Source organism: Oenanthe melanoleuca, chromosome 2 (genome assembly GCF_029582105.1).
Source record: "Oenanthe melanoleuca isolate GR-GAL-2019-014 chromosome 2, OMel1.0, whole genome shotgun sequence".
Taxonomy (NCBI): Eukaryota; Metazoa; Chordata; class Aves; order Passeriformes; family Muscicapidae; genus Oenanthe; species Oenanthe melanoleuca.
Window position 1 is genome coordinate 68,347,132 of NC_079335.1, and position 27,212 is coordinate 68,374,343.

A 27,212-nucleotide genomic window follows, 5' to 3' on the forward strand; every position below is an offset into this window, starting at 1 on the left:
AAACCTAGTAACCAGGTTACACCATTGGAGAAATTAGCAAAGAGTAAATGGGAATTTAAGCAATAGTCTTCTGGTTTCAGGTATTTATCCATTAAATCTTCCCTCCAGCAAAAGCTTAATAGTAAATCCGTATTTCTTGAGCCATTGCCTAAACAGGTATCCAAAGCAGACATATTGTTGGATTTGGTGACAAACTAAACTAAAGCTGAAATGAATTTAAGCAAAGGCTGTTGGTGGCTGAAGCAGGGAGATGCAATTTACCTCCCAGGCAGTCAGGGTCAGATTATGTGCTAGGAATCCTCTGATGGATTCAAAGATGGAGTTTTAAACCTTTCACTTCAATACAGAGCACCACAGATCCTGTACACGCTGCCAAACAAAATGTTGAACCACGTTCCAACAATGTGGCAAGAGCAGGGTCCAGGGAATGGTGCAGGTAACTAACCAGCTCCTCTCCCCACAGCTCAGCAATGTGGAGCCACATCAGTGAAGGCTTGTTTGGCTGCTGCAGCCCTTCCAGGCTGCACTTCTCCATATCCATTATGCATCACACCAATGTGATTAACTCTGTGCTTACTTACCATCACTTCCACCAGCTTGGTGATGCCATATTATGTCACAGAGATGTTTGTCCTGCTGATAAATTTTATGTCAGAAATGAATATTAAGAATTGAATTAATCTGAATAATTTTTTGTAGCAGCAGCTGTGAGAGACCCATTTTGAATCACCCACTGCTCCAAGTTATCTTGGCTGTGGAGCAGGAGACAGGAGCACGAGTAAAACTAAGATATGGAGCTGATCCACCTCTACATTACAGCCCATTTATGTTCATAAAGGAACACATGTTCTCTGAAAGCCTATTCTTCTCTTTTGTTTTCCAAAATTGAGAATGTCAAAGTTTTGTCATGTGCTATATCCTGCCTGCCCCAAAAAACTCAAAATAAGCAACAGCAAAAAAAACCCCAAACCCAAAACAAAACCAAAAAGCACAAAAGAAACCCCTCATTTAGTGAAACTGGAACAGAAATGCAATGTTTTAGCACACATATACAAGAAGAGAGGCAATGATACAGTACTTCAATCTGTATTGTCTATATAAAACATTTATTTTTAAGCTCTATCATGGTATTATAGAAATACATAGAATATTTTATAGTGTATTTTAGTGTACTCACTGTGAAAATAACACATTTAAGACAGGTATTCTTATGTCCAAACGTTTTAAATATATGCACTTCTTTGCCTTGCAGTATTATGTTACTTTGAAAACCAAAATATCAGTATTTTACTCCTTGCTGCTTGCCAGAATCTTCTCATTCAGATTTCCCTGGGTCGTCTGGGGGTGCTGACTGCAGCGGGATATTTTATAAAAAGCAGGAAAAGTCCGTAGATTGTGGGTCTCCTAGATCTGCTTGCACTCGTGTCTCGTGCACATGGCTTGCCGCTCAATCCTCCAGGTGCCCTCCTCGTAAGTGCAGTGACATATCGTGCACTCATCGGTCCGCACCTCCCGACCTGCTGGGATGACAAGGGTTTCTGCAAAGCAGTTGGGGCCTGAAAGAAGGAGAGAGGTCATTATGGGACACCAGCAGCACGGTCCTAGACCTGGGCACTCACTGCAAAGTGAGTAATGCTGGGCACATTAAACAAACATGGGAGTCGTGCACCAGGCATAAAAGCAGCAAAGAACCCAAGGACCCTGCCCACCAAAGTGGCTGGATGTTTCTGGTACAGACTGTTCCTGCTCTCCATGCAGAAAGGTGCACTAAAACCTTTCTGTGCAACTGTGACAGGGACCTGAGCACAGCCTGATGGTGCAGATGAACAGACTGAAGTTAGGGAAAATGCCAGCTGTTGATAATTCAACAGTGCTACTGTAAGCCAGTAGAGAGTCGCTTTTACATTTTATTACTTTTTCCCACTGGAAGCAAGCATTTTAGTTTCTGTAGTAATCATAGTATCACATTAGTTTATCTTCTCTTTCATGAGAAAATAGTCTATTTCCAGCAGAGGGAAACAGCTTCAGCCTGTTCTGAATGAGGACACTTTTCATGTATAAAATAAAATATTCCGTTTTATGTAAGTCAGTAAGTCTACAAATACCTCTTTTCATAGTACACTGACATACCTTCATTTCCAAGGATGAGGCATGAGAAAAACCCACCATCACAACGTTCAGAAGGCCAATCTGGTTCTTTCAAAAAGCAGAAAGTCTGTATTATCTATATTTCTGCCTTGAAAGAAGGAGTCTATTTCTGCCTTGAAAACCCACTTGCAGAGCAGCATTAAACCCTCCAACCATGCATCTATGCACTGCCATGCCCCAGTGGAACTCAGCCCTTCCATTCAAGGAGCACACACAGCAGCTGCTCAGGCACAGCCTGGTCACCCCACAGCACTTTGGCACTGCTGTCACCAGGGCAGGATTTGCAGGAGGGGCCAGAATACACTGATCTGATACTGCTGAAATTCCTAAAGGCTATGGATGCACTAAACACTTGTTGACTGCCAGCTTGTTAGCCATACAAGTAAATATATCCCAGATGGGCTCAGTCTTCCATTGCTGAGGGTTTACTCCAAGCCCTGCACCAAAGAGCATGGCTTCTTCTTCTTCTTCTTCTTCTATAGAAATGCAGCCCACCTCATGGGCTGCACATTTTAAAGCACAAACCAAATAGTTCACAAATCAGTTTTAACAGCTAACTCATTGAAACAGGTTATGTCTTTGTGTGCACACAACAGCCTGATAGTTAGATGCCAAACTGGCCATAAAGAAGGCCTTTCCTACTGAAGAATAATCTCTAGAAGAGACCTGCAAGACCTGCAGAAATTTGCTTCCCAAGTTGTACTCCTTAATGCTCTGAATATTTAAGCCCATGCTTTGTTTTCAAGGAATTACAGACTGCAGAATCATTAAGGTTGGAAAACACCTCTGAGGACACAGAGCCCAGATGTTAACCCAGCACCACTAAACCATGTCCCCAAGTGCCACATCCACACACCTTTTGAACACTTTCAGGGATAGTGATTTCATCATTTCCCTGGGCAGCTTATTCTAGTTTTGGAACTGACTGTTGATAATTATCTCCAACATGTGTCTTCTTCCACAATTTTGGGTGACTCCTGCCCCTTTGGATGCAGAAAGTGCAGCAAAATATAGCATAGCTTATCTAAAATCACCTGCTTTACTGTCCTAATGTTATAGTGGTATTTCTGGGTTTTCAGTCCCTCTTGTCTGTCCATGCAAAGTATTACTGAGCTGAAAACACTGGAAGGAGGACTTTTGGGGTGGAAGCAATGCTCCTGGGTCCCCACTGCAACTTGGAGGTGCCCTGGGTTTCAGCCAAAGTAAAGCAGAGTTAACCATACTGTCCTCAGTGAGACTTTGTTTAAAATATTTGAATGCTGATTTGTATAATTCTGTTTCTGTGAAATACAGTATTCCTCTTGAACCTAATAAAGTTTCACCCCAAAATGAATTCACTTGCACATTAGGTAAAGATACCTGAATGTTTTGAATGCTGGACTGTAACAGCCCCATGATTTACAAAGCTACATGATAAAAAGAGTTAAAATATTAAAAGCAGAATCTTCTTTCCATGGAGAATTTGTATGAAATCTACAAGACCACTTGAAATTTAAACACCATTTAAAAGGCACCATAGAAAAAAAATTATGTCAATGCCCTGTACAGGATTTATTTTATTCTGGAAAAGCAAATGTTATAGGTTATACTTGGTTAGAAAATCCAGCTGGGAAATGAAGTAAAAAGGGTGCAACACACATAATATCATTCACTCAGATTCAGAATGTAAATGCCTCCAGTCACAATTAGCAATGCTTTAATGTCATGTGTGATGAGTCCTTTTTAAGGAAAAAAAAAGTTATTTAATGTAAAGATTCAACAAGTTAGACCTCAACTGTTAAACTATTTTATATGGGAGAAAGTCATTGCTTTGGTAAATCTACAGAAGAGCAATAACCATCTACCTAAGAAAGGGTCCTGAAACCAAAAAAAGGCAGCAACAAATGTTGCTTTAGTACCATGGAACTTCTCCTTAGAAAGCTGCCCATTTTCTGGTTCTTCATTTGCACCCATCATTACTGTAAGTGCAAATCTTATATGGTACTTAAGCTGACAAGTCAGCTGGCATCCTTGCCCTCACCTTTTTCTCTGCAATATCACACAGTGTGGGTAATGTTACAGAAAAGGTCACTAATGAAAAGGCTGAACTGACTGGATTACTGCAACATCATGCACATAAATGTCACTGCAATATAGTGTCCAAACAATAATTCCACATCTCTCCTGTTATTATTTCTCCAAACTCTCAGACTTCTAGGGAAAATAACTCTGAGCTTCACCCCAAACCCTAATGCAATTTTGAAGCTGTATGAGCTTGTCCTGGCTCTTGGTGTCCTGTGGCTCCCTTCCCTCCAGGAGGGGAATGCTTGTCCCTTTTCTCTCCCTCTGAGGAGCAGACACAGAACACAGACTGACATGGCTGGACTGATGAGACCAGCCCACAGTGATGGGGTGTATGTGGGACAGCACTGGTGGGACCCTTGGGGAAGGGCTGCTCTGGCTGCTCCTGTGCCTCCAGCAGCCCTTCCTGGCCCCTGCTGTCACACAATCACTGAATATTTATTCTGAGTTGGAAGAGACCCACAGGATCATCAAGTCCAGCTGGAAGGACAGTGGTGGTGAAGCCACTAATGATTCTCTGACTAAAAGGACAGTGGGGAAACTGAGGAATTGAAGATTTTGACATGGTAAGGCCAGGAGGCATGGCAGGCACATAAAGGCTGGTTTTAAAAGCTTAAGAGTGGCTTTTCCTCAGTCTCCCTTTGAAAAGGGAGGTCCTCTACATTCAGAGTGGACCAGCTGCCCCAATAGCAAGGCACTTGCTGAAACTACTACTTTACTTAAAACTGGGCAGCTTGTATTGATTTAGCAAGGTTTTCTAAAAGTAAGCCATTTTTGAGTTTTTAAGTTTGCAAAATTACCTGTCTTAGCACATGAAAAGCATTTCCAAGTAAACAGCAGTGGGCTTGCTCACTTTTTCACTGCAAGAGCAGTGAATTTGTCCTCCTTTGTCTACAAAGGAGGTTGCCTGCCTTCTGAGCTCTTTCTTGGCTACACCACTACTCTGCCCTGGTACTTGCTCAGTGCAGCACTGGCTGGTTTGCTCTGCAGTACAAAACCCATCCCCAACTGTGTACACTTACATAGCACTAAGGCACAGTCAGTGGTGCTGAACTTCTTCACAGCAGATGAAGATCGTGTCATATCACTCTTAAATCTGGCAGAAAATTCATGATGACATATTGCATCAATTCTGAGTGCAGCCCAAAATCTACCAGGATGCTGTTTGTTTTCCTGAAGTATACAACTGGTGCTGTCAGACTCCACTTGAGCCATACCATGCTGGTATCAGCACAGATTTTTCTCCCAGGGCTAAGGCACAGTTGCTGCCATTGCAGCAATGTCTCAAAGCAGCAAGTTCAGTGCAAATCCTCAGGTCTCACACTGAGCACCAGACTGGCAAGCAGCTCTTGGCTTCCCAGCATCTGAAACAGGGAATCCTAGCTTCCAAAAGCAACATTTTTACTGGTATCTAAAGAACTAAGAAGGCAGGTCCAGGTGGTTGATTCATTGAGAGATTATAAAGAGATGGCCATCTCAGAAACACTTAAAAACTAAAATGTTTCAAAATATTATTGGGGTAAATGCATCATTTCACTGGTCCTGTGGAAAGTTTTCAAGACTTACATGCTATGCTTCAGTATTGATAAAGGCAACAATCTAATTAAAATGCAAATGTTTTTATCTCAGAAGGAAACAGTTGATGCCAATTCTCAGCAGAGAATGCCCAAGCCACTCACCTACAGAAGCACCTGTAACCTTGACAACCTCAGAAGTGCCTCTCTGAAACTACTCCTCCCTCCTTCCACAAAACCACAGCTGTATGTCACAGAGCTGTTCCTGTTTCCTCTTCCTCCTGCCCTTGATTTCTATGGGCACATGTTCCAATCAGTTAAAAAATATGAGATACAGCAATTTGGTAAATCACTATTTAATCAGCTGTTTTCATCATGTGTTAAAATGAATCCTGGACAAAGAAAATCTGTTCAACTGCAAATTAATGTGCTTGCCTGGAGAATAAGTCACAGCGAATTCTGGCCAATTAAAACTACAGTGACAACCTCTGTAATACAACACTTTGATGTAAGGCTGCTTTGGGCTCTGGTTTGCACTAAGCTTCCTCACAGCTGGCTCTCCAATAGCTCCTTGCAGCAGTCAAGCAGGGCACTTCCAAGGCACCTGATTGCAGTCCCATCTACCCTGGCAGTTTTCTGGCATTCTTCACTAGCATCATTCATTCTGGCATCATTCATGGGGTGTTAGAGCCCTTTGTAAATTACATAACCTCAATGTTTAGCTTACCCCCTTGGTTTTATTTACTCTTTTTTTTCATTTTTTCATGGAGACAGTTCCAATGGTTGCAAGGAGGCCCACAGCTATCATGCGCAGTTTTCTTTTGTTGTCCACCCACTAGCTAAACTTGGTATTTCAAACTCCTCATAGTGGAAGAGGTGGTAACAACCATCCCCACCTCTGTTGTGCTGTTCCTGATGTTACTGACCTGTATCATGCTTCCCTATTGTCCCATTACCTCAGTCCCAGGTTGAGGAGACTGGTTCTGCACCCTCACTGTTCCTGACTTCCCCAGACTTGCCCCAGGTCTGCTACCTCTTTTTGGTGCTCCAAGGATCAGAGCTGTGTACCACACACAAACTGTAGGAACACCATGGACCTGTACATAGCACAGTGCTATTCCCTGTTTGGTTTCCTATTTTCCTCCTACTTCCTGACATTTGCCTTTCTGTTGAGACCACTGATAAAAAAGTTGAGCTGATGTTTTCATTACACTTACAAATTTTACACTAGATAGAAATCTTATAGAAACAAATGTATCATTACACTCAATAAAATCTGCCACTGCCTGTGTTATGTAAACATTTCGCTGCCCAGAAATGCTACTTGACAGTCTCCCATGTAAGGCAAGAGTGGTTTTTTTTCAGGAACATGCTGGAGAAAGCAAAGCCCTCCCATCTCTCAGATCTTTCTTGTTTCTGACATTTTGAGACTTTCTCCATTGCAGATGCCAGGGAGATTAATGAAACACTGAGCTGGAAAATGTAGCAACCACCTGCCTGCATTTCAAGCTGTCTACTGCTGCAGATGACCTGTGATGCCACAATACAAAGCCAAGGATGCTTTGGAAGTTACACTGGGGAGCTAGGACACTGAGGACCAAACCACAGGCTGTGCCTGCCTCCCAGTGCACAGGGACACCAAGCCCCTTCTCACCTGCTCAGATATTTGAGATAGGTTCTGAAACGTGCTAGTGTGGCATGGTGAGACATTAAAATAAGGCTGCTGTGACATGTAGCACCACAACAGAAAGATATCTGAGACTTGGGCACTATTTCCCTCATCCCTCTCAAACGTAATCACTTTCTCCAGAGATGGTATCGGTGCCTACTTTGTGTCCCTCCCATCTCTAATCTCTTCTAAGGGGTCTGTAACTCCCTGACTTGATTTTGTTTCCCTCTCACGAGGATGTGTGTGTATATATAATACATCTGTCTCCTGTGAAATGTCAGCTCAGAAGATAAAGCAGCTGGCAAAAGGAGCCTGTGACCAGGATTACAGCAGACTCTCATTCTCTCACAAAAATAAGTTCATCACCCCTGCTACTGTCATTCTGACTTCCCCCAATCCATTGAGATCTTTTACTTGCCTCAGTACCTCTGGACACAACTGAACCAAGTACAAAAGAGAGTTTTCAATTACAGAATGATTCAGGTAAACCTAGTTTTAAAAAGCAATTTGAGACCCTGAAAAATCATGTACTATTTCCATATTTTATCAATGCTTTAAGATACTGGCAGCCAGAGAACCATATCCTAACAGACTTCCTGAAAATGTGTGTATTTATATGTATGACAAGGAAAAGCAAAATAAAAGCTTACCCATTTTGTGATATATCCTAGCTGCTATGGGAAGCAACAGAAAAGCAGTGGGTGCAATATGCTTTTTTTTTATGCTAGACAGAACTTTGGTGATTCTAAGAATAAAAAAAAACCTCCTTCTGTTAGGGCCATGTTTTGTCAGATGCATAGGGAAATGACAGAATGGAAGAAACAATTTAAAATAAAATTTTGTCAACCAATTTAGAAGGATGTGTACAGCAGTGTCTGCTGTGAGTGGACAGACAGAGGAGAGCCCAAGGAAGCTCTTCTGTAACTAAACAGGATGACCATGTCATCAGTGGCACTGCTGGGACCAAGTGGGTATCAAAGCTCTGGCACTTGCTGTAGCCTATGTGTGCCTGTGTGTGTATGCACTTTAATCCAGAATATAAACCAGTTGTAATCTATTTAAGAGTTGGGTTTTAATGTTCTGCTGATGAGACTTGCAAGTGCTGTTTATGACCTTGTTTTACTTTTTCATTTATCATGTGTGACAGCACTATATTTATGAATGTTTTACTCTGGCTCCAGTCCTAGAAATTGCAGTAGTGTCAAAAAAGACCCACAGAACATGAAACAATGCCACCACAGCCACTGGACTGATCCTTTTCACCACTGCTTCCTCCCAGATCTGATTCTCCATCACCTTGCACTTGGTGGTGATGTTAGCATCCCTGGAATGACAAGGCCAAATACTACCAAAACCACTGACAGCAGTACCACTACCAAAAAGGGCTGCACAGATAGACAGCTTAGCACAGATAGAAATGGCTTGCAGGAATGGAACAGCCTGTAACATGCCACTGCTGCTGTCTCCTTAGATTTTCAGGTGTACCCACTGAGCAGCATTTCAGATATCTGCTTTTTGTGTACTGAATACAAAGAAGAAAAGGAGCATCGAACACCACAAAATCCAATACCACATGAGCCAAATAGAAAGCCTTGAAGCATAAAAGGGCCCAATTAAACATGAGTCTTGACTGCCATAAAAATAAACTGCATCAAACAACTTCCTTTATCAGAGAAAATACAGAAAGACTCAAATAGGCTACTTAAAATGATTTTCAAAGGTCCTATGACTTGTAAAAGGACATTGTAGTCCACTCAGGAACAGCACCAATTAGACATGAGCTGAACATTGTGGGTATCTCACAGAAAATTACATAAACACTTAGAAGCCCTCAAGCTGTGCATTGATTTTAGGCTCAGCTTTCTTGCAGGTCTGTCACAACCCAGATGATTAGGAAATTAAAGACATTGGACTTGAACGTATGAATAAAAATCATGTCAGATTCCTGAGATAAAAAAGGATCACAGAAATGTTTATGTTGGAAAAGATCTCTAAGATCATTGAGTCCATATGACAACCAATGCCAGCTCTACCACTAAACCATGTCCCCAAGTGCCACATGCCTGCTGAGTGTATCCCTGGGCAGCCTGTTCCAATGCCTGACCACCCTTTCTAGAAAGAATTTTGTTTTAATATCCAGTCTAAAACTCCCTCCACACACTTGAGGTCACTTTTTCTCATTCTGTCACTTGTTACTTGTGAGAAGTGACCTGCATCTGGCTGCAACCTCCTTCCAGGTAGTTGTAGGGAGCAACAAGGTCTCCCCTTAGCCTCTTCTTCCCCAGGCTAAACAACCCCAGCTCCCCCAGCTGGTCTCACAGGACATGCACTCCCTGTCCCTTCTCTGGACATGCTCCAGCACATCAGTGTCCTTGCAGAGAGGGACTCAGAACCAGACACAGGATTCAAGGCATGGCCCCAGTGCTGAGCCCTGGGAGCACCAGCAGTGACCAGCTGCCAGCTGCATCTAACTCTGCTCACCACCACTTGCTGGGTCTGGATGTCCAGCTGTTTTCTTACCAAGTGAGCAGGGAACCAGCCCAAGCCATGAGCAGCCGATTTCTCTGTGGGAATGCTGTGGGATGAACAGGAACTCTTGGGGGCTGGTGCTCCTTACCCTGCTTACCCCACTGTCCCTGCCTGCCCGCACTCTCTGCCTCCCCCTGCACCATCCAGACTGCACTGTGACCAGCCTGTGCTGAAGCCAGCCTGGAACAGAGGAGGGTGGTTTGGTCTGGGCCATGAGCAGTGGGGCAGCATTCTGCAGGGATGCTGGCAATGGAGTGGAGCCCAGGGAGTGTGTGGGAGTAGCCCTGGCTACTTGGAAATTACAGAGAGGGCAGTCATGTCTAAGAAAACAAACTGAATAATTGCTAATTTTTCCCTCTGTTACAGGAACTGCAGAAGCATTGCCAGGCACTGCAGGGACTGGCAACAGTGATGGGGCAGTCTGTGTGCTGCAGTGGGGTAAAATGCCTGCCTGCCCCAGCACCTGTTTAATGGGAGCTTAAAAACCCTGCTGCTGGGGTTAAGAGGGTTAATCCTTCCTTCTCTTAAGCTGTTTATACACCCCAGTGACCCTGCTGGGCTTGGCAGGATAACTGGGGGCCTGGTGAAAGACCTGCTCAGCACTAAGACACCTTCTTTGCACTGGGAAACATCAGTTTACTCTTCAGATTAAGCAAGCCATGTGAAATGCCTTTGTTGAAAGCTCCTCAACAAGCTATCCTAAAAACTGTTATGCAAGTTTAAAAAGATTCTGCTCTTCCAAAAGCACATGATACAGGCCTCAGAGATTTGCTGCAAGCACTGTAACTAAAAGCACATTATAATTAGCCAAAACACTGCAGCACTGGTGGGCTGTAGTGCCTATCAATTAGGTTAGTTAGGTCGCTGAGTAGTCAGTTAACTTAGGCAAAAATACACATACAGTCAGGATTTTGAATGTCCTGAAACACAGGCTAAATGTGGGATACTAATGAAGAATAAGATTTAGAGAATTACCTTGGAAAAATCCCTGAAGATTTCAACTAAATCAAAAGCTAATGGGTACCAAAATACAGTATAATTCTGCTTTAGCAATTAAGCTGACTCTAAATCAGAATATTTTTCCAGTCCCTACAAATCACTGGGTATTGAGAATGCAATATGTGAGGATGGTCAGTGGCTACCTACTACTACAATGAATTATTCAGTCAAACCAACAAAACATCATCAGCCAAGCATCAACCATTTTTTTACACATTTTAGAAAAAACACACTGAATACAGTTAAACCAGAGGTTATCTTTCTTACTGAGAATGATTTATACCAAAATCCTAAAAGCAGTATAATTCAAGTCCTGACAGACTGTCACAGCACCCAGTGACAACTCTCCCAATTACACAGTCCCCTCGCAAGTTTAGGTATTTTACAAAGGCTTGGTTTGGCTTTTTGTTGTTATTTTGTGTTTTGTGCCATCATTACTGATCCTGGGGGGCTTTTTTTCCTTTTTGCTTTAGTTATAACCTTAGGGGCTTGCATACACAGACAGATTGCTAGCCACTCTTCACTAGAGTTGATTTGTTCTGGTTGTAGGTGAACAGATGTCCTTAACATCTCTCTAGGTAATCTGCTGCTGAAGTGGTACACACCAATGAGAAAAAGGTTCCATCACTGAAGGAGATGCAATTTGGGATCTCAGACACCTGTGTAACCCTCTCAAAAAGACAAGCTGTGAGCAAAGCTGACAGCTGCAGAAAGAGGAAACAGAGGTTAAGACTCTTAAAGGGAATAAAGTTTGTGCAGTAACAGAAATAAGTGGTCTGTCACATCTTAACTGCTCAGCTTTTTACTTGAAGACTTTGGCCCTATGGCATTTTCTGTGATTCTGTCCTTATTTTATCCATTTTTTTGAGTTACAAAAGGTAAGTACCCAGCCAAGACCAATACCAGCACAACTGTTATTTAAAAAAACTAAAAAACCCCCAAACAGTTCCACAAAAAATATTCTCCAAATATACTAAAGACTGACCACTTTCTTTCCCTCTTTTACCTTTCTCATTTAGAATGTTTCCAATAATCTTTCTCCCAAAACCAGAAAAATAGTACCCCTCCTTACAGGAATAGAAGTGTCAGGGATCTGTGCCAAAGAAAGAATTACGACTGTCAGCATGTCATGCATAGTTTTAAAATACAATGAATTCTAACAACGTCCTTTGCTGTGCATTGTTAGCTTCACTGACTGAAATAAAAAGCTGTCCTTGTGAAAAACAGGTGTAATGCATGGGAACCAGAACAGGAAAGTGAAGAACCTGTTTACTCACCAGTCTTAACACATTACTTCTGTAGGTGTGAAAATTTACAAAATATACAGTTGTAATTGCTAATTGATTTAATGTCATACAATTACTATATAAATATACCTGTAAAACACTGAGTTGTTTAGTTTTCCTAAGGAAAAAATGTCTTATCAGCTAGCTTTAAGATGTACCTAGGTTACTCCACAACTGAGAAAAATCACAGTATTTTTATGAGCAAAAGAGAGGTTATGCTTTGCCCTCCATGCTACTCAATCAATAATTCCAGCTTTTTATCCCCTTTAACGATTTTCCCCTGGTGGTTATGAAAGACAGCCCTGACACAGCTTGCTTTGGAAAGACTGCACTTTGTACCCATGCAGGAAGCTGAATTTAAAATCAGAGGAAAATGTCTCTGTGAGAGCATGCTCTTCCTACCCCAAGCAGCCCTGCTCCCATGGCTGGTCAGGATGCAGTCTGGAAAATGTTTGGCATCAATCCCTGCTCCAGCACACTGCTTCTGGACAGACACACTTCTGGGGATGGGCACCCAGCTTCGCCCCCTAAAAACGAGGGATCTGGTCCAAGCCAGCCCCTACAGACTCTGTATAGGGAAGGAAAAGAAGAGGCACTGTGGGGACCAGTCCTTGTACATCCTGCAGGCAGCTGCTGCCACAGCTGCTCTCTAGTCTGCTCTGCAGGTTGAGCCCTTCACCAGCACACAGGCATCCTCCTCACATTTCAGCCCATTTCTCACATGGGCTCCTTGCAGCACTCTCTCACATCATCCAGCTCTTGCACAGAATACTGAGGGAGATGCTGAAACAACACCATTTGGATGAAAGAAATAGGATAGGAAGGGGTGCATCAAATATTAGTTATTTGGTTGATCAGAAGCTGTCAACAAGTCAGAGCTGAAAATCTGAGACACTGGTCCTGAGGAGACCTCACACACTCCACTTAGGACCATGTCTAAAACCAGCTTTTAAGAATTACAACTGGTATCATGCAAATCTAAGTATATTAAGTTGCAACATGAAAATCCATCACTACCTGAAGTTAATTTCCTCTGATTTCCATTTGCCTCACCCTCACACAAATCATGAATCAAAAACTAGGTAACAGGGATGCTTTGGAGTAGGAAGAGTGGGAAACCAGAAAATGGAAGGGTTATTCATTGCAAAAGCAAAAGATTAGGAAGCCACTGGTGCTGGAAGAAACCAAATTAGTGTGATTTCAAGCAGGAAGGAAAAAGGAAGATAGCAGGCAGGGTGACTGGCAAAATTATTTTAAGAAATCACCTTTTTGTTGAGATGGAGAGACAGATGGTTTGAAGTGAGAGACATGAATCATGAAAGATATGAGAAGCAGCTTTGTTAAATGTAAGGACTGCCTGTGAGTTATACAAATCCTTTCATCCAAGAGAAGCGCAGCAGCACAGAAATTGCATGTCATTCACAGGGGCACACAGAAAAAGACACACACTACCCAAAAAAAGTCTTCCACATAACATTGCTCAACTTCTTCATTTCAGAGTCTTAAGCAGCATTTATCTGTGTGCTGCAAAGCCAAGAGCACCATTTGATAGTGCAGTGCTCTTCTCCCATGATGTTGTTAGTGCAGGCTCTTTCCTTCCATTACAGAGATGTGAAAAATTGGCAGAGCCCAGCAGAGAGCACAACCTCCTTGGAGCAGACAGGTCTTTGGCTTTGGACATATGTCAGCTGGGCCAGGGGCTAGTGAAAGAAACACAGAGTGAGGATGATCAGCTCAGTGTTCCCTGCAACATTCCCATGACAACTTGTGAAGGAGTATCAACAGATCAAATCTGCATATTCAGCCACCAACACTAACTCACAGGGTGAGCTGTTTTGGCTAGGAAAATTCAGCAGTTCATCCCAGTCACACAGCAGGATACAGACACCCTCAAAAACCACCAGGGCTTATGTAGAGCCCTCTGGTTTTAGCCAATGCAAACTCACAATCTAAGAAGTCAAAATGTGTGCAATAGAGATTGCAAAGGTGTCTGCTCTTCTAAGGGGAGACAAGATACTCCCAGTGAGGGGCTGAACTATTTACATGCCTGACCAACAAGTCAAGGCACTCAGCCCAAGAGGAGGCAAGCACTACCAATATTACTGGAGTTTCAGTTCACAGAAGTAGCCATCAAGCTCCTGTAAAGATGGGAAAAGTAAGGTATCAGATCAGGCCTGTCATTAAATTAATAGTCCAGAAAAGTCTGAAAAAAATCAAATTAGACTCCAGAAATGGCCTCCAAGATGGCCAAGCTGGCACTGGGAAGCTGGGCTGCTTCCTAGAACTTTCTTTGCCTTTTTTCCCCTTAACATATAAGGCCTCCGGAGCAGTTACTGAAGCATGAAACCCAGTCTTTGTATTTACAGTAACAGAATTATTGTAAACCTATTCTTAAATATTTCCACATATTATATGCTGCTTCTTGTAAAATTATCTCCAAAGGCGATTATTATGGAAATAAAAGTTCTGGAGGAAAATAGCTGGTGTTTTTATGTTTATCTGAAAGCTATGTTTGTTTTTTCCTAGGCAAAACCAAAGCATTATGAAACTGTAAATGATTCCCAAGACATTTTGAACTGATTATTTTTTTTTAACTCAGATTAGTGTACTAGAAAAAGAGTGATAAAATAATATGAAAGTGGTAAAATTAAAAATTAAATCTCACTTTTCTAATGAAGTTATTACTCCAGAATGTCCTACAACCAACAATTAAACACTTGGTGTATGATTACAGTGACAGCTACTCAATCTGTCTTGGGGCAATTCTTCTACTCTCTGGTGATAAAAATGATCACTGCTCACCTGCCACATACACAGCATTAAGTGCAAAGAAGAGTGGAGAAGTCTGTGTCGAGCAAAAATTATTTTCAAGAACCTCCCTAGAAGACAAAACTAAATTAAAATTAAAAGCTCTTAATAACTGAGTAGATAGGGATGTTGTAAAACATGAGATTCAGACATGTGGAAAGGAGATTTTTCTGCAGAAGAACTGGTGTCCTAGCAATGGGGGAATATCAGCCCAAGTGGAAGAAACCAGCAGATCTAATTCTCTCCCTTTGCAAGGTGAGGCTAATTTCTGTCTTGCTCTAGGGTTTAATTTGCAATTACTCCCTTTGCACTGATATCATAACCATTAATAGCACTACATGTACTTGTAAAGTCTAAAACCATTACTGGATTAGTAATTTAATTTCTGATTCTTTATTCCAAGTCTATATGTAATTTATGCATGTGCAATTGTAATCCATGTATTAACATGCATAAAAAATGAATTCTGTAAGGAATCTTTGTGGAACAAAAGCTGTGGATGGGTTTCCAAGAGAGGAGAGAAAATTAGTCAGAACAGAAGGAAAACCAGGAAAAAACCTCCAAACCAAAAACCAAAACCTGAACTCCACAACAATTTTTAAGGGAAATCTTGACCACAACACTGTGAATAAGACAATGTAAATTCTTTAAAACAGACTAAAAATACTCGGGAATGGAAACTTTTATATAGAATATGTATCACTTCAGGCACATTACATCAAGGAATAAAGTACATCAAGGAGTCTCTTTCCTCAAGCATGACTGTCAGCTGATTTCTACTGTATTAGGAACACTGCTCCAGGTAAAAACATCTAGTAGCAGGGCAAAATAATATAGCTGCAAACATGAGATTCCATAAGAGAATCGTATGCAAACAGATCTCTTTCAAACATCTCGTCAAAATGCCAGCAATAAAAACCATGGTTAAACATATCTACATCTTTGGCTAGTGCTGCAAACACCAGAACCTACAAAGAATACTGAAACTAACTCAAAACCCTAATCATGGTTATGTAATTGGATTGATAAATCTAGATTTCAGATTTTAAGCCTTCTTGGCATATTATGTCATTTTTTTTCCTCTGGGCACAAAGTCTTATCAAATAAAACACCTTTATATCTCTAATTATGAGACTGGTATTTCAGCTAATTATGGCATATTTATTATTACTGAATAAAATTGTGTTGTCAAGTAATGACTGAATGCAGATGCTGACAAGCCAGAAAGGGGAAAACTCTTAAAATTGGGTAAAAAGGCAGCTATAATGGAAGGCAGGAAGAAAAACTGCTTTTTGGCACTTTCCCTCCTTAACTTTCACTTCTTTTCAAAGCAGAACTCCTAAAAGCTACACTCAGACATTTATTTTTTCCCCAGTAACTAATCTGTTGTGAGTTCTTCCTGCAGATGACATTGCTTTTAAAATATCATTTCTAACACAGGTTTCTGGTTAAAAGACAGATTCCACTTCCAGGCTGTTAAAAAGTGAGAAGAAATGTCTAAAGGAGAGGGACAGCCATATCTGACCACATTACAGACAGAACACCTATGGCTTTGTTTCTTATTCACTTGCTTAGTGTTTAGAGAAAGATTTTAAGAAAAGCTTCAACCTTCCCCACATTTATTTTTCCCCCTTTAAGATATTGTCCTGCCCTGTGTTCAGTTTCCATATGTGAGCTGTGTGGAAGGATTGTAGGAAGACTGTAGAGGGCATTAAAGCTTACAGACTTAGGAGGAGAGAGAACCTTGCCATACTGCAGTAGAGAGTAATGGGGATGATTAAAAAATCGTGGAAAAATAAGAAAATAAGGAAATTAAAGAATCTGCAAGGTTCCCATGCTGAAATGTTAAAGTCTTCATGTTAAGGAAACCAGGCCCAAGGCACTAAAAAGATTTCAAAAGTGGTCATGCAATATAAATAAAACTTAAAAGCACTTTCTCTTCCTCCAGCTATCATGGCATGAGCACGTCACATCTAAACAAGTTTTCTCAAATGTACCCCACTTCCAAGTCATTATGTGCTGCTGCCCTCAGCATCACCCTTAGCACACCACTTTTCTTACTGCCTAAGTCCCTCAGCTACCATGTACACACAAACACAATCTGTAAGCAATCTTCCTACCTTTTAATAAAGTTTAAAGTTGATAAAATAAAATTACAGTGTGCAAAGATCTCCAAGCTCTCATTCCATTTATCTTTCTGTCTTCACCTTTAGTCTTTGCATCTCCTTCTGCTCAGATTTGCCTTGCTCCCTTTCTTGCCCATAACTCCTGATTTCTGGGACAGCTGCAGGACCCATCTGCTGTGCAGCAGCACCACTTCCTGCTGCCAGTTCAAGCACAGACAGCAGACCTGGCCAGAAAGGTGCAGGACATCACATTCCCACAGACAGGCACCACAAGTATTCCCAGCTGCACTTTCACTTCAGGAATTCCACACCCTGTTTAGGGATTTGCCTTCTCCTCATGAACACTACAGCTTTCATTATAGTAGTGCATGTTGCATGAATTCACTCACATATCTCCTGAACTCCTGCAGAACATGGATAAAAAAGCTGGTCCTCACTTCTTGGCTGTCCCTAATGTTCTGAGGTATATTCAAGGCAGGTAAAAAATACTGCAGCGACTTTGGTGCTTCTGAACAGCTACTGTAGGTTTGCATCTCTCAGAGGAGCATTTTTTGGACTTTTTTCCCCCAGCAGAAATCAAAGTGCCTTATTAAGATCCTAGCAGAAATCTAGAAAAATAATTGCCTCTTGTTTTTCTTTTTATGACAGCTCAGGTTCAGGTGCTTGAAAATTTCCATGTTTCTAATACAGGCTAGTCATTGGCTTAAATTGATAGCTCTAGGGTAATACAGAGCTCCTTCATGTAACTTCTTTTCAATCAGTAACATTTTCTTTTAAAGATTTACCCAATATGTAGCATATTGAACACCTTAATAAAGTTTAAATTGTTTCTTTTTCTCCATCCAATATGCTGCTTCCCTTCACAGTTCTGGGGGTCCCTTGCTGTATGACTTTTTGCCCTATAGTTATTACACAGATTGAACTGCTAATTTAGGCATGGAATTCTGGTGACCATCACATTTTTGTTCATTATTTTCCTCTGCATTTTGATAGACTTTTCTAAACCATCCAAAACCTAAAGATTCCCTAGAGGTTTTAAGAGAAAAGAAGTTGCAAATGCAACTCCAACCCAAAACTCTGATGTCACATTGCTGGAAATTGCTGTCCTCATGCATACACTCATATAAAGTATTAACTCCAAAGTAATTCAGTGAATTGAGGAGGACTCAAATCTCCTTTCACAAAAAGAAAGAATCTGAGGAGACAAAGTGAATAATTATGGGCACTTGGGCACTTATAATCTATGCTTTTAGTATATTATAGAAATATTTGGATGTTCCTTCATGCTTTTAGAATAATGGTACTTGCAGAAATTACAGGCCAAGCAGACTGCAAAGCACCTTTCAGAGCATTACAGCAGCCTGTGAACTTTCAAGGAGGAGACATACACCTGTCATCTTCTAAGGTTATTTTGGTATAGATTTAGGGCATGTAATAAATCAAAACATATGATCAGTCAGAGCCCCAAGACCTCGTGGCTAAAGCAGCCTGTGCTCCTGCAGACCCCTGGTGCAGGAGGGGCAGTGCTGATCACCCCAAAGGCCAAACAAGATGACAGAATGAGAATGAATGTACACATTCAGCCAAATACAGGACAAACAGAGGGAAGGTGTTTCTTTTATAGATCTTGGGAAGAAGTGGAGAACAGAACAAATTGCCTTCCAAAACTCATGCCATGAAAATTTTTTTACTTCACGAAAATGTTATATATGGCTAAAATAATTCAAAACCTGATCAGTTTCAAATAGGAACACACACTGGTGCTTATTATGATAATTTCTATATGAATTGGAAACCTTCATTTGCAAAGGACATATCAAGTCAATAAAATTCTACCAAGGCTTTGTAGAGTACGACGATATTGGAGTCACAATTAAAAGTGTCACTTTGAAGAAAGACTGCTCTCCTCCTTCCCAACACCTATTCAATAAATAGATTAGTCTTAGATAATACACATAACTTCTGCTTTAGATTCTGTGTTCAGGTGGTGCCCACACAGACACACACACTCAAATTACTATGAAATTTAGTGTTACCTGTCTGTGCAATATGAAATGAAGCACCTGTGTGCATATGCATAAACAGAGGGCAAGCATGGAAGGCAACTGAAGAGCAAGAACAATTGCTTAAATGAAAATTATGTAGAATAACAATACATAATGCTCCAGCAGAGATCCTAATCATGATACAATGTACTACTGTATAATAAAACTTGTTCTGCTATAATTCACATTCAAGCAAGAAAAAACAGAGGAGGGAAGAAATAATTTCATTCTCATAATTTCAAACATAAGAAGGTTCTAAAATCTTTTTTTTTTTCAAGGTCATAAGGAAATTCTGTGGCAAAGCAAAGGCTTGTATGAATATGTTTAGTGGTGTTCACAGCATGTGAAAAATGAGCCAGTTCCATGGCTGTTACACACCTGATTACCTCCATGGGCTTTGAAGTATGAGCTTGAATGACCTGTATTAATAGGGCCTTGCTGACAGTACAGACCAGGGTTACTCTGCTGTAAAGGAGTTAACTATATGATCATGAGGGAGGGTGAGAATTTAACCATTTTCTTTTGAAGGCAAGACTAGTGTTTCAGCATATATCCAACACCTTTGCAAATGGAAATGAAGCTTTCTGTGTCCAGCCTGAGGGAGATAAACATACTAGGTGCAGTGATGCCCAACTGGTACAGGGAGTGCAGCACAGACACACAGCCTGGCACAGCAGGAAATGTCCAGTGCAGAGAGACTTTTTTGTATTAAAACTTGGGGAGAACAATTGGATGAACCTTTGAAATGGAGCAGGGTAAGACATACGGTGGCCAGGTCTGTGATTAAAAACATTTCTGGAACAACTTCTGAAACTGACTCAAACCAGAGTGTGCACCAGACCCTCTGCAAGCTCTTCAGAGACCCATGTGTGCTAAGAATGTCCTCCAGCTGTTCCCAGTGACCAGTGCTCCCAAAGGGAAGAGCCAGAGTGAGACTCATGGCAGGCAAACAGCTGGAGGAGTCTGAACTAAAGCATGGAAACACACAGAGAGCTCCCCCAGGGCAAAGGGGGGTTGATGACACACAGATCACACAACAGACCAGCCACTGCACCCTATAATCTTTCTGCACAGCCCAGAAGAACAGAGCAGGATAAGCACTGAGCCTTCCAAACCATCCCAGTGCTGGGGAAGCATCTGGACAATGTGGAGCACCCACAGAAACAAGCACAGCTTGCAGTCTGACTAACCTCAGCTCTGTCCTCAGCAGCTGCAGACAGGATTTCCATATACTTCTACTAGCATCTACAGCTGACAATTCTCTTCTGAGATTTTTGTCTCACTAGTACATATGTTTCAAAATAGTAAACCTCCAAGGCCCTGGATTTAGTATTAGCATAATTTTCTGCAAACCCCACAAACATGTACCATTTGATTTTTTAAGAAACTTCCCCAAAAATTATTCCCCTCTCCCCATCAGAGCTTTACACTGCCTGCAGAAATCACATTAATTCTACAAAGACAGACAAGAGTTTAGTAGAAAAGCAGTCATCATTCAGAACTCATCACTGGCCATGCTGGACATGGCATTTGTCTCTCAGCTCCTGCTCCCTTGAGAGGTGATGCAAAAAGGCACAGATGCAAAATCATTTCAGCAGCTGAGTATAATAAAAAAAAAAGGCTTTTGAAAATATGTTTGTTTGAAGGATTAAAGAGAAAGATTATTTTAAGGATTAGAAGACAAACAGTAGTAAGTCTGAAACAGTGTCACATACCTTATGCTGCATGAGTCCAGGTACAGGCCAGGGACTTTAAAAACTTGTGGGAAATTTTACCCAGCTAGAGGTGTAATTAAACACAGCTGGAGAGCAAACTTAAAAAGTGCCTCAAGGACTGCTCCTGGATGTCTGAGTTTTGTCCATCTTGCTCACAACATGGATCTTGTCCAAGCACTTCCAGGAAAACACAACCAGGGATCACTCTGCTCCTCAGGCCCAGCTGGCACTCTTTGGTCTCCACAGTGTGCCAGCCTGTAACTCCTCAAATTGCTGCTCTGTGCTGATCATGCTCTCACAACAACAACAGACAGAATGAAGTTCCTTGCAATGAAAAAAAAATTGTACTCAGAGCCAGTGTCCTTTAGCCTCATGCTCTTCTACTGATAGCTAGGGACTTGGCTAAAAAAGAAAGATTTTGTGCCATAAAGTGAAAAGAAAAAAAGCTGCTTTAAGTGTGTCACATATTATTCCACAGCTACACTCTCAACAAAGTTTTCCAAACGTGTGGGACACTACAAGTCACACTACAGAAGTCCCAAGTTTCAGCTCATCGCAGGGTATAACTTCGTGGAATACTCTTAAGTGAGTTGCACAGATCTGTATCAAAGTGCAATTTCAGCTCCTGAAAATACCTGGAATTAAGGTGAGGTACTAGTGACTAAGAATGCTGTTATCACTTTGGGAATTTACACAGATACACCACAGGTTTTTGGCTGTCAAAGAACTTGCTGAAGACTGCTGTGGGACATGATGTACTGAACAATCCCAGAGCACAGATGCACGTTGGCCCTATATTTAATATCTGAAAAGATCTGGGATATTGATTTTCATTACTGTTATTATTTCTTCTTATTATTTTACTTCAGTTATTAAACTCTTTTAATCTCAACCTATAGGTTTTACCTTTTCCTTATTCACCTCCCCATCCCACTGGGGGCAGGAAGAGAAGGAAGTCAGTGAGCAGCTGCAGGGTACTTACTACTAGCTGGGGTTAAACCACAACAGAGGCAAGCAGCTGCAGTTTACAGTAATAGAGGTCAAAAAGTATAATCTCATCAAAATTTGAAGGCTCATAAACCCATGGGTCAAGGACAATTAGCTCAACTTATCTAACCACACAAAGGAGCTGCAAAACCAAGTTTCTCCATGTCTTAAATGAGTTTTTCTTCCAGCTAACCAAAGACAAAAAAATTCTTCTCAAAAACCCTGTATACCACAAATTACTTTGCTTGTGCTTCATTTGACACCTAGCAGACCCAATTCAGCCCCTATATTTGTGCACACAATGCTTGGGCTCTTTGGTGATCTAAAATGTCCAGGATACCAGAAATTTGGAACATGCAACACAAATTAACCAAGAATTAATCATGTTGTTAATATAAGGGCTCAAAATTGTCACAGCACTAACAGATCAAAATGCCTTTTTGGTGTGGTAATCAATTAATGCACTTGCAGGCAAAGAGAAACAGGAAATCTACACGGTTGGACAAATATCTATTGGGGAATATACTCCTTTCTGTACATGTGAGAAGTTCCTACTCATGAACAGTGCTTCCACTGTTCTCTTGAAGAAACCAATTCATGTGCCATCTCCACATCCCTAAGAGCACAATGACTGTTACCAATCAACACTGCTGCAAACTCCTCTGCCAGAGAAAATCTCCTATCTACTGGCCCAGCAGATAGGAGAACAAAGTAGCAGCTGGAGACAGCTCCTGCCAAGCAAAATCCTCCTGGCAGGACCAACAAAGCACATGGATGGAGCTCTGGGCTTTTGAAATTAATTTCCATCCTTTCTTACCAATTCAGTCTCAGGAATCATTTAGTTCCTCAGTGGTATTTCAATGTTATCCACAGATACTTATATTAAACTTTTTCATTCTTCTTATAATTAGTTTAAGTAAGATTGTCTCTAGTGAGCATATATATATATATGCTCTCTCTATACATACACACAGATGTAAGCCATCAATAAGAATGTATTTATCACTCCTGGGCTACCACTGAGAAATGTTCATAAGGGCCAAATCAGAATCTACAGACAGGCACAATCCAAAAGGAAACCCCAAAAAACCCCAATCTGTAACAAGCTGAAATTTCTAAGTGCAGCTCAATGACTAAAACAGATTTGGGGAGACACCTGCTCTATTAGAAGCATGGACTGAATTATATTTTCCATGTATTATGGCAGCCTTTCAGTGGCATTTTCTGCTCAGGGGAACTAAGAGAGAGACCAATTAAAGCAATTACAGAATATGTACCAGGGGACATTAACTAATGGGACTAAGCTGTGATCCTGCCATTAACTTATTGTAAGTAGATGATTTTATATACAACTTACATTCTCTCCTGGTCAATGAGATGCTGTAATTACATCTAAACCCACCACCCCTGCAGGAGTAGGGTATTTCAAAATAAAGACTATGACTGTGCACCTGTATATGCACCTGTGTATATACACACACACACACAACTAACTTATGCTGTGTGCCTTACACAGTATATTATTGCAGAATGTATTGTACATACAATTATTATATACTACACCATCTATATGCATTGCATAAAGTGTAAAAGGAAAGACAGTATTCTATATAGTATTATAAATCAGAAAAAAAACCGTGCATGTATTTGGTTAAAATATTAAAATATAGCAGCAAACGTGAGCCTGTCAGTGACAATACTTTCTTCCTTTGTAAGATCTGGATTTCCTGTACCATGCTGCTTTAGAAACAACTGATTTTTTTTCTAACACTAAAGCAGCATACACGTGGCAGGGATAAACTCATGTTCCTCCAGGAGAGGAACACCAGACTCTGTGGGAAGTGTGTTGAGGCCACTGGCTCAGCATGATTCATTTGAAGCTGATACTGAAGAGAGCTCAGCCCTGCCAGTGTTCACCTGCCCACAGTGCAAGATGAATACTTGATCCTGGGAGCAAACAGCTTTGGTTCATCTGGCATGAAAACTCAGAGCAAAGGGAAGCACAAAAAGACTGACAAAGTCTTTGTTCTGCAAGATGAAATTTGAAACTATAGGCTTAATTGTGACTCACTGTTAGTTTGATTTTTTTAAACAAGACTGTGCTATCTATCCAAAAACCACCAAGACAGAGCTCAGCCTCCCTCACCAAATAAAATAAATGAGTGCACAAGCACAGATTTCTTTCTCCACACAGCTGGCACACTCCTCTCTCATCCACATCCTGACAGGTGCCTCTGTTTGACAGTGATGTGCTGGAACAAGAAAACAAGTGCACACAAGGAAGCAGGAGCACAATTCAGATGAACTCATTCTTAGTTCTTTAGCCACTTCTCTTGAATCTTTGCCTCAAGAAGAAACTGCAACTGTTTTAAGGAACTGGATGAAGAGAGTAACTTAAAGGTCTGATAAAGGCTCAGGACTTGGCTGTTGTGCCAGGAAGCCAAGAGCAGGAGTGGAGTCTGATCCCTGCAATGAACAGAGCTGGATTCTCCACAAAGCTCAAAAACAGGGATAAACTACTTCAAAGTATTTATCCTATTAGGCATGTAATTATGGGCAATTTTTACAGAGGTGATATCTGTAATGTCACCTGTCCAGAATCACTGTCACCCCCAAAAGAGAATTAGAAGAGCCTGTGTTCATCATCCAATAATTGTATTATATCCATTTTAATTCCCTCCTCCACTTTTAAGGAAGTACTTAAAACCTCCAATAATAAAATTAAGGGAAACAAAGAATCATGTAAGAGTGACAGCATACTGCATACGAAAACACCAGTTTGTGGATCCTCACCTCTGACAGACTCACACTATTCACTGCTGTTGAAAGCACCTCAACTACGACCTCCATGTGGGATTTGAACATAATAATGCCAGTCAAGAAAAGAGCAAGTAAAGAAATAATTACTCACAGGCATCCAATTTTGATTTATGTTTTGTAGTGTAGAAACAGGGTATGATTTAAAGGTGCCTGGCCAATAGAATTTCATATGGTGTGCCTATTTCTTACAATAGCTTTTACCAAGTTGTAAAACTGGAATCATTAATTTAAACCCTTAAAATACTGACACGATGTATTCACCACCAAGTCTTAAAAATAATTGGATCATTATCATTAAAAGCTCCTTAACTGACTGCAACTTGAAAGTGCTTGCAATGGTGGAGACATGATGTATAATATGAGCATGTTTTTAATCTTGTTTTTAATCTCATTTTTAATGCTATGTGATCTAAACAACCGAGACATCAAAGACTAGCATTTTCTAACAGTTTTTTGGGTTTTTGTTTTCAGTTAAATGACATCCAGTTTTCCTTTGCCATTTTCCTCTTTGTCTCATGCCTTTCAATTTTCCCATTTATTTAAAATCACATTAAACCTACAGCAAAGAACAGATGTGCAATCCTAAATGCCTGGGTGCATGATTCTCACCGTGGCAACCCCCATTCGAGAGCAGCCAGCACCACCTCTCTCAGAGGTCACTTTATTTCCTTTTCAAATACTCATCAGCTTCACAGCGCAGGCAAATGAGTCAACATATCCCCTAATTATCAGCAAGCCAAAGATGACTTGAAGAGATAATGAATGACAACTCTGATGCACCAACTCTCTGCTGCTGCTTTTGTCTGATTTCCACTGCTGAACAGAGCTGTCCTTGACCATGTGAGGGCACGCCAGACTATGACACTGTCACGTACTAATGCATATCCTTTAAACCACAAGGGGTTTAGAGAGGATTTGCTTCTACCCTGCTCTGAGTGAAAGCAGCTTCTGGGTGCCACAGAGGCTCCTTGGTGAGCACTGCTGGCTGCCTGGCTTCCCAAGGCACTGCAGCACTCCTTCCTTCAGCTCCAGCCACATGTGCATGCTCACTCTGCAGTCACGTCAGATAATCCTGTGCTTTCTCCACTGCCAGTTGTTTGATGCTATATGAGCTGCTGAGACTAAGGTTTAACCCTGTTTTGCTTGTTGGGACGCCTGGAAGCCAGAAGAGGAGGTGGCACCAATCCACATGTGAAGAGATGAGGGGGAAGGGGTTCCTGACCCTTTGGGGGAAGTTCCTTTCAAGCCAGAACTTGAAAAGTGCAGAAAACTGCTGGCCAAAGATAGGAAAAACAGAGATGTCTTGGAGAAGACTAAGCAGAACTGCAGGTAATGTGAAACCTTGATTGAAGGAAGAGTGGAGAGATCTCTCCTCAGTCAAACCTTTCCAAGCCATCCATGTCACAGCTTGGGAGACACAGGAATGCTGTGGACAATCTCCTATGGTGGGACAAAGTCCAAGTTGACATAGAGGTCAACAGCTCAGTAAAGAGTTCAACTCACAGGCTGCCAAGGGGAAAAAGAGATCTGAATAGTTCAACACGTGTAACACTTTCAGCACTGAGGAACACTGGGTTACAGACCATCTTCACACACCATGATGGTGTGTGCACAAACTCACCCTCTCCTTTCTCCCATTCTCCTTATGCTTGCATTATTTATTTAAGATGTGAGTTGTTCAAAGGAAGGACCATCTGCTTTCTAACCTCAAAGCTGCTCTTCTGTTATCAAAAAACTTCAAATAACCAAACTCTGTCTCTACTGCAAAGCACATGTAATATAGATATGTGGGTCACTTAATGGTGTTTTTTTCTGTGGTGAAATTCAACTGTTGGTATTTATTACAGGTAGCAACAAAAGACCTTGTCCTAGATCAGGATCCTGCTGCAATTCTGTTGTCTCATTATTTTCTTCTTTGGTTTTTTTGTTTTGTTTATTTGTTTGTTTCCTTTTTCTCCAGAGATAAGGTTAGAGCATGGTGTATCTTAGTTTCAGTCTGTTAGGACTGCATGACCACAACTGTGCAACACAGCCAAATCAGACTGGGCAACCCAAAGAGCTCAGCTGCTGTATCTAGATGTCTATATCCAGGACAAGGCACTCATTCCTTGCAGTTTTGCTAAATAAAATCTGCAAAATTGCTGCAATGGCAATTTGAATTCTCCTGCTCTGCACAACTGCAAACAGCAGAAGCCCATAGGAAACATTTATAAGAGTGCACACAAATCAACACCTGCACTGTCTATTCTGGAAACACTATAAATAGGCAATGACCCAAATGTAACTGGGCTATGGTCCAAACCAGTCAGTCTGAAAGTTGGCAACTAAAATTATACCAACCCAAGAAAACTACCTGAGAAACACTACACCTTCATTCAAATGAAAGTCCTTATCTAAGAATGACTCATACTTTTTTTCCCAAAGGAACCAGGTAATATGGCAGTATTGATGGCACTAATAAATGCCTGGGTACACATATTCTTAATAAATGGTTTGAACATGGAA

The 27,212-nt window shown here is 41.2% G+C and overlaps 1 protein-coding gene across 1 annotated transcript in view; it reads right to left on the reverse strand.

Annotated features, from left to right (window-relative positions):
- Window positions 1-1,091: 1,091 nt before the first annotated feature.
- VWC2 (von Willebrand factor C domain containing 2) overlaps window positions 1,092-27,212 on the reverse strand; it is a 52,928-nt gene continuing 26,807 nt past the window's right edge. Inside the window, exon 4 of the mRNA XM_056484360.1 lies at window positions 1,092-1,556. Within this exon, the coding sequence (XP_056340335.1) occupies window positions 1,405-1,556 (152 nt within the window). The 3' untranslated portion in view covers window positions 1,092-1,404. The remainder of the gene's footprint in view (window positions 1,557-27,212) is intronic.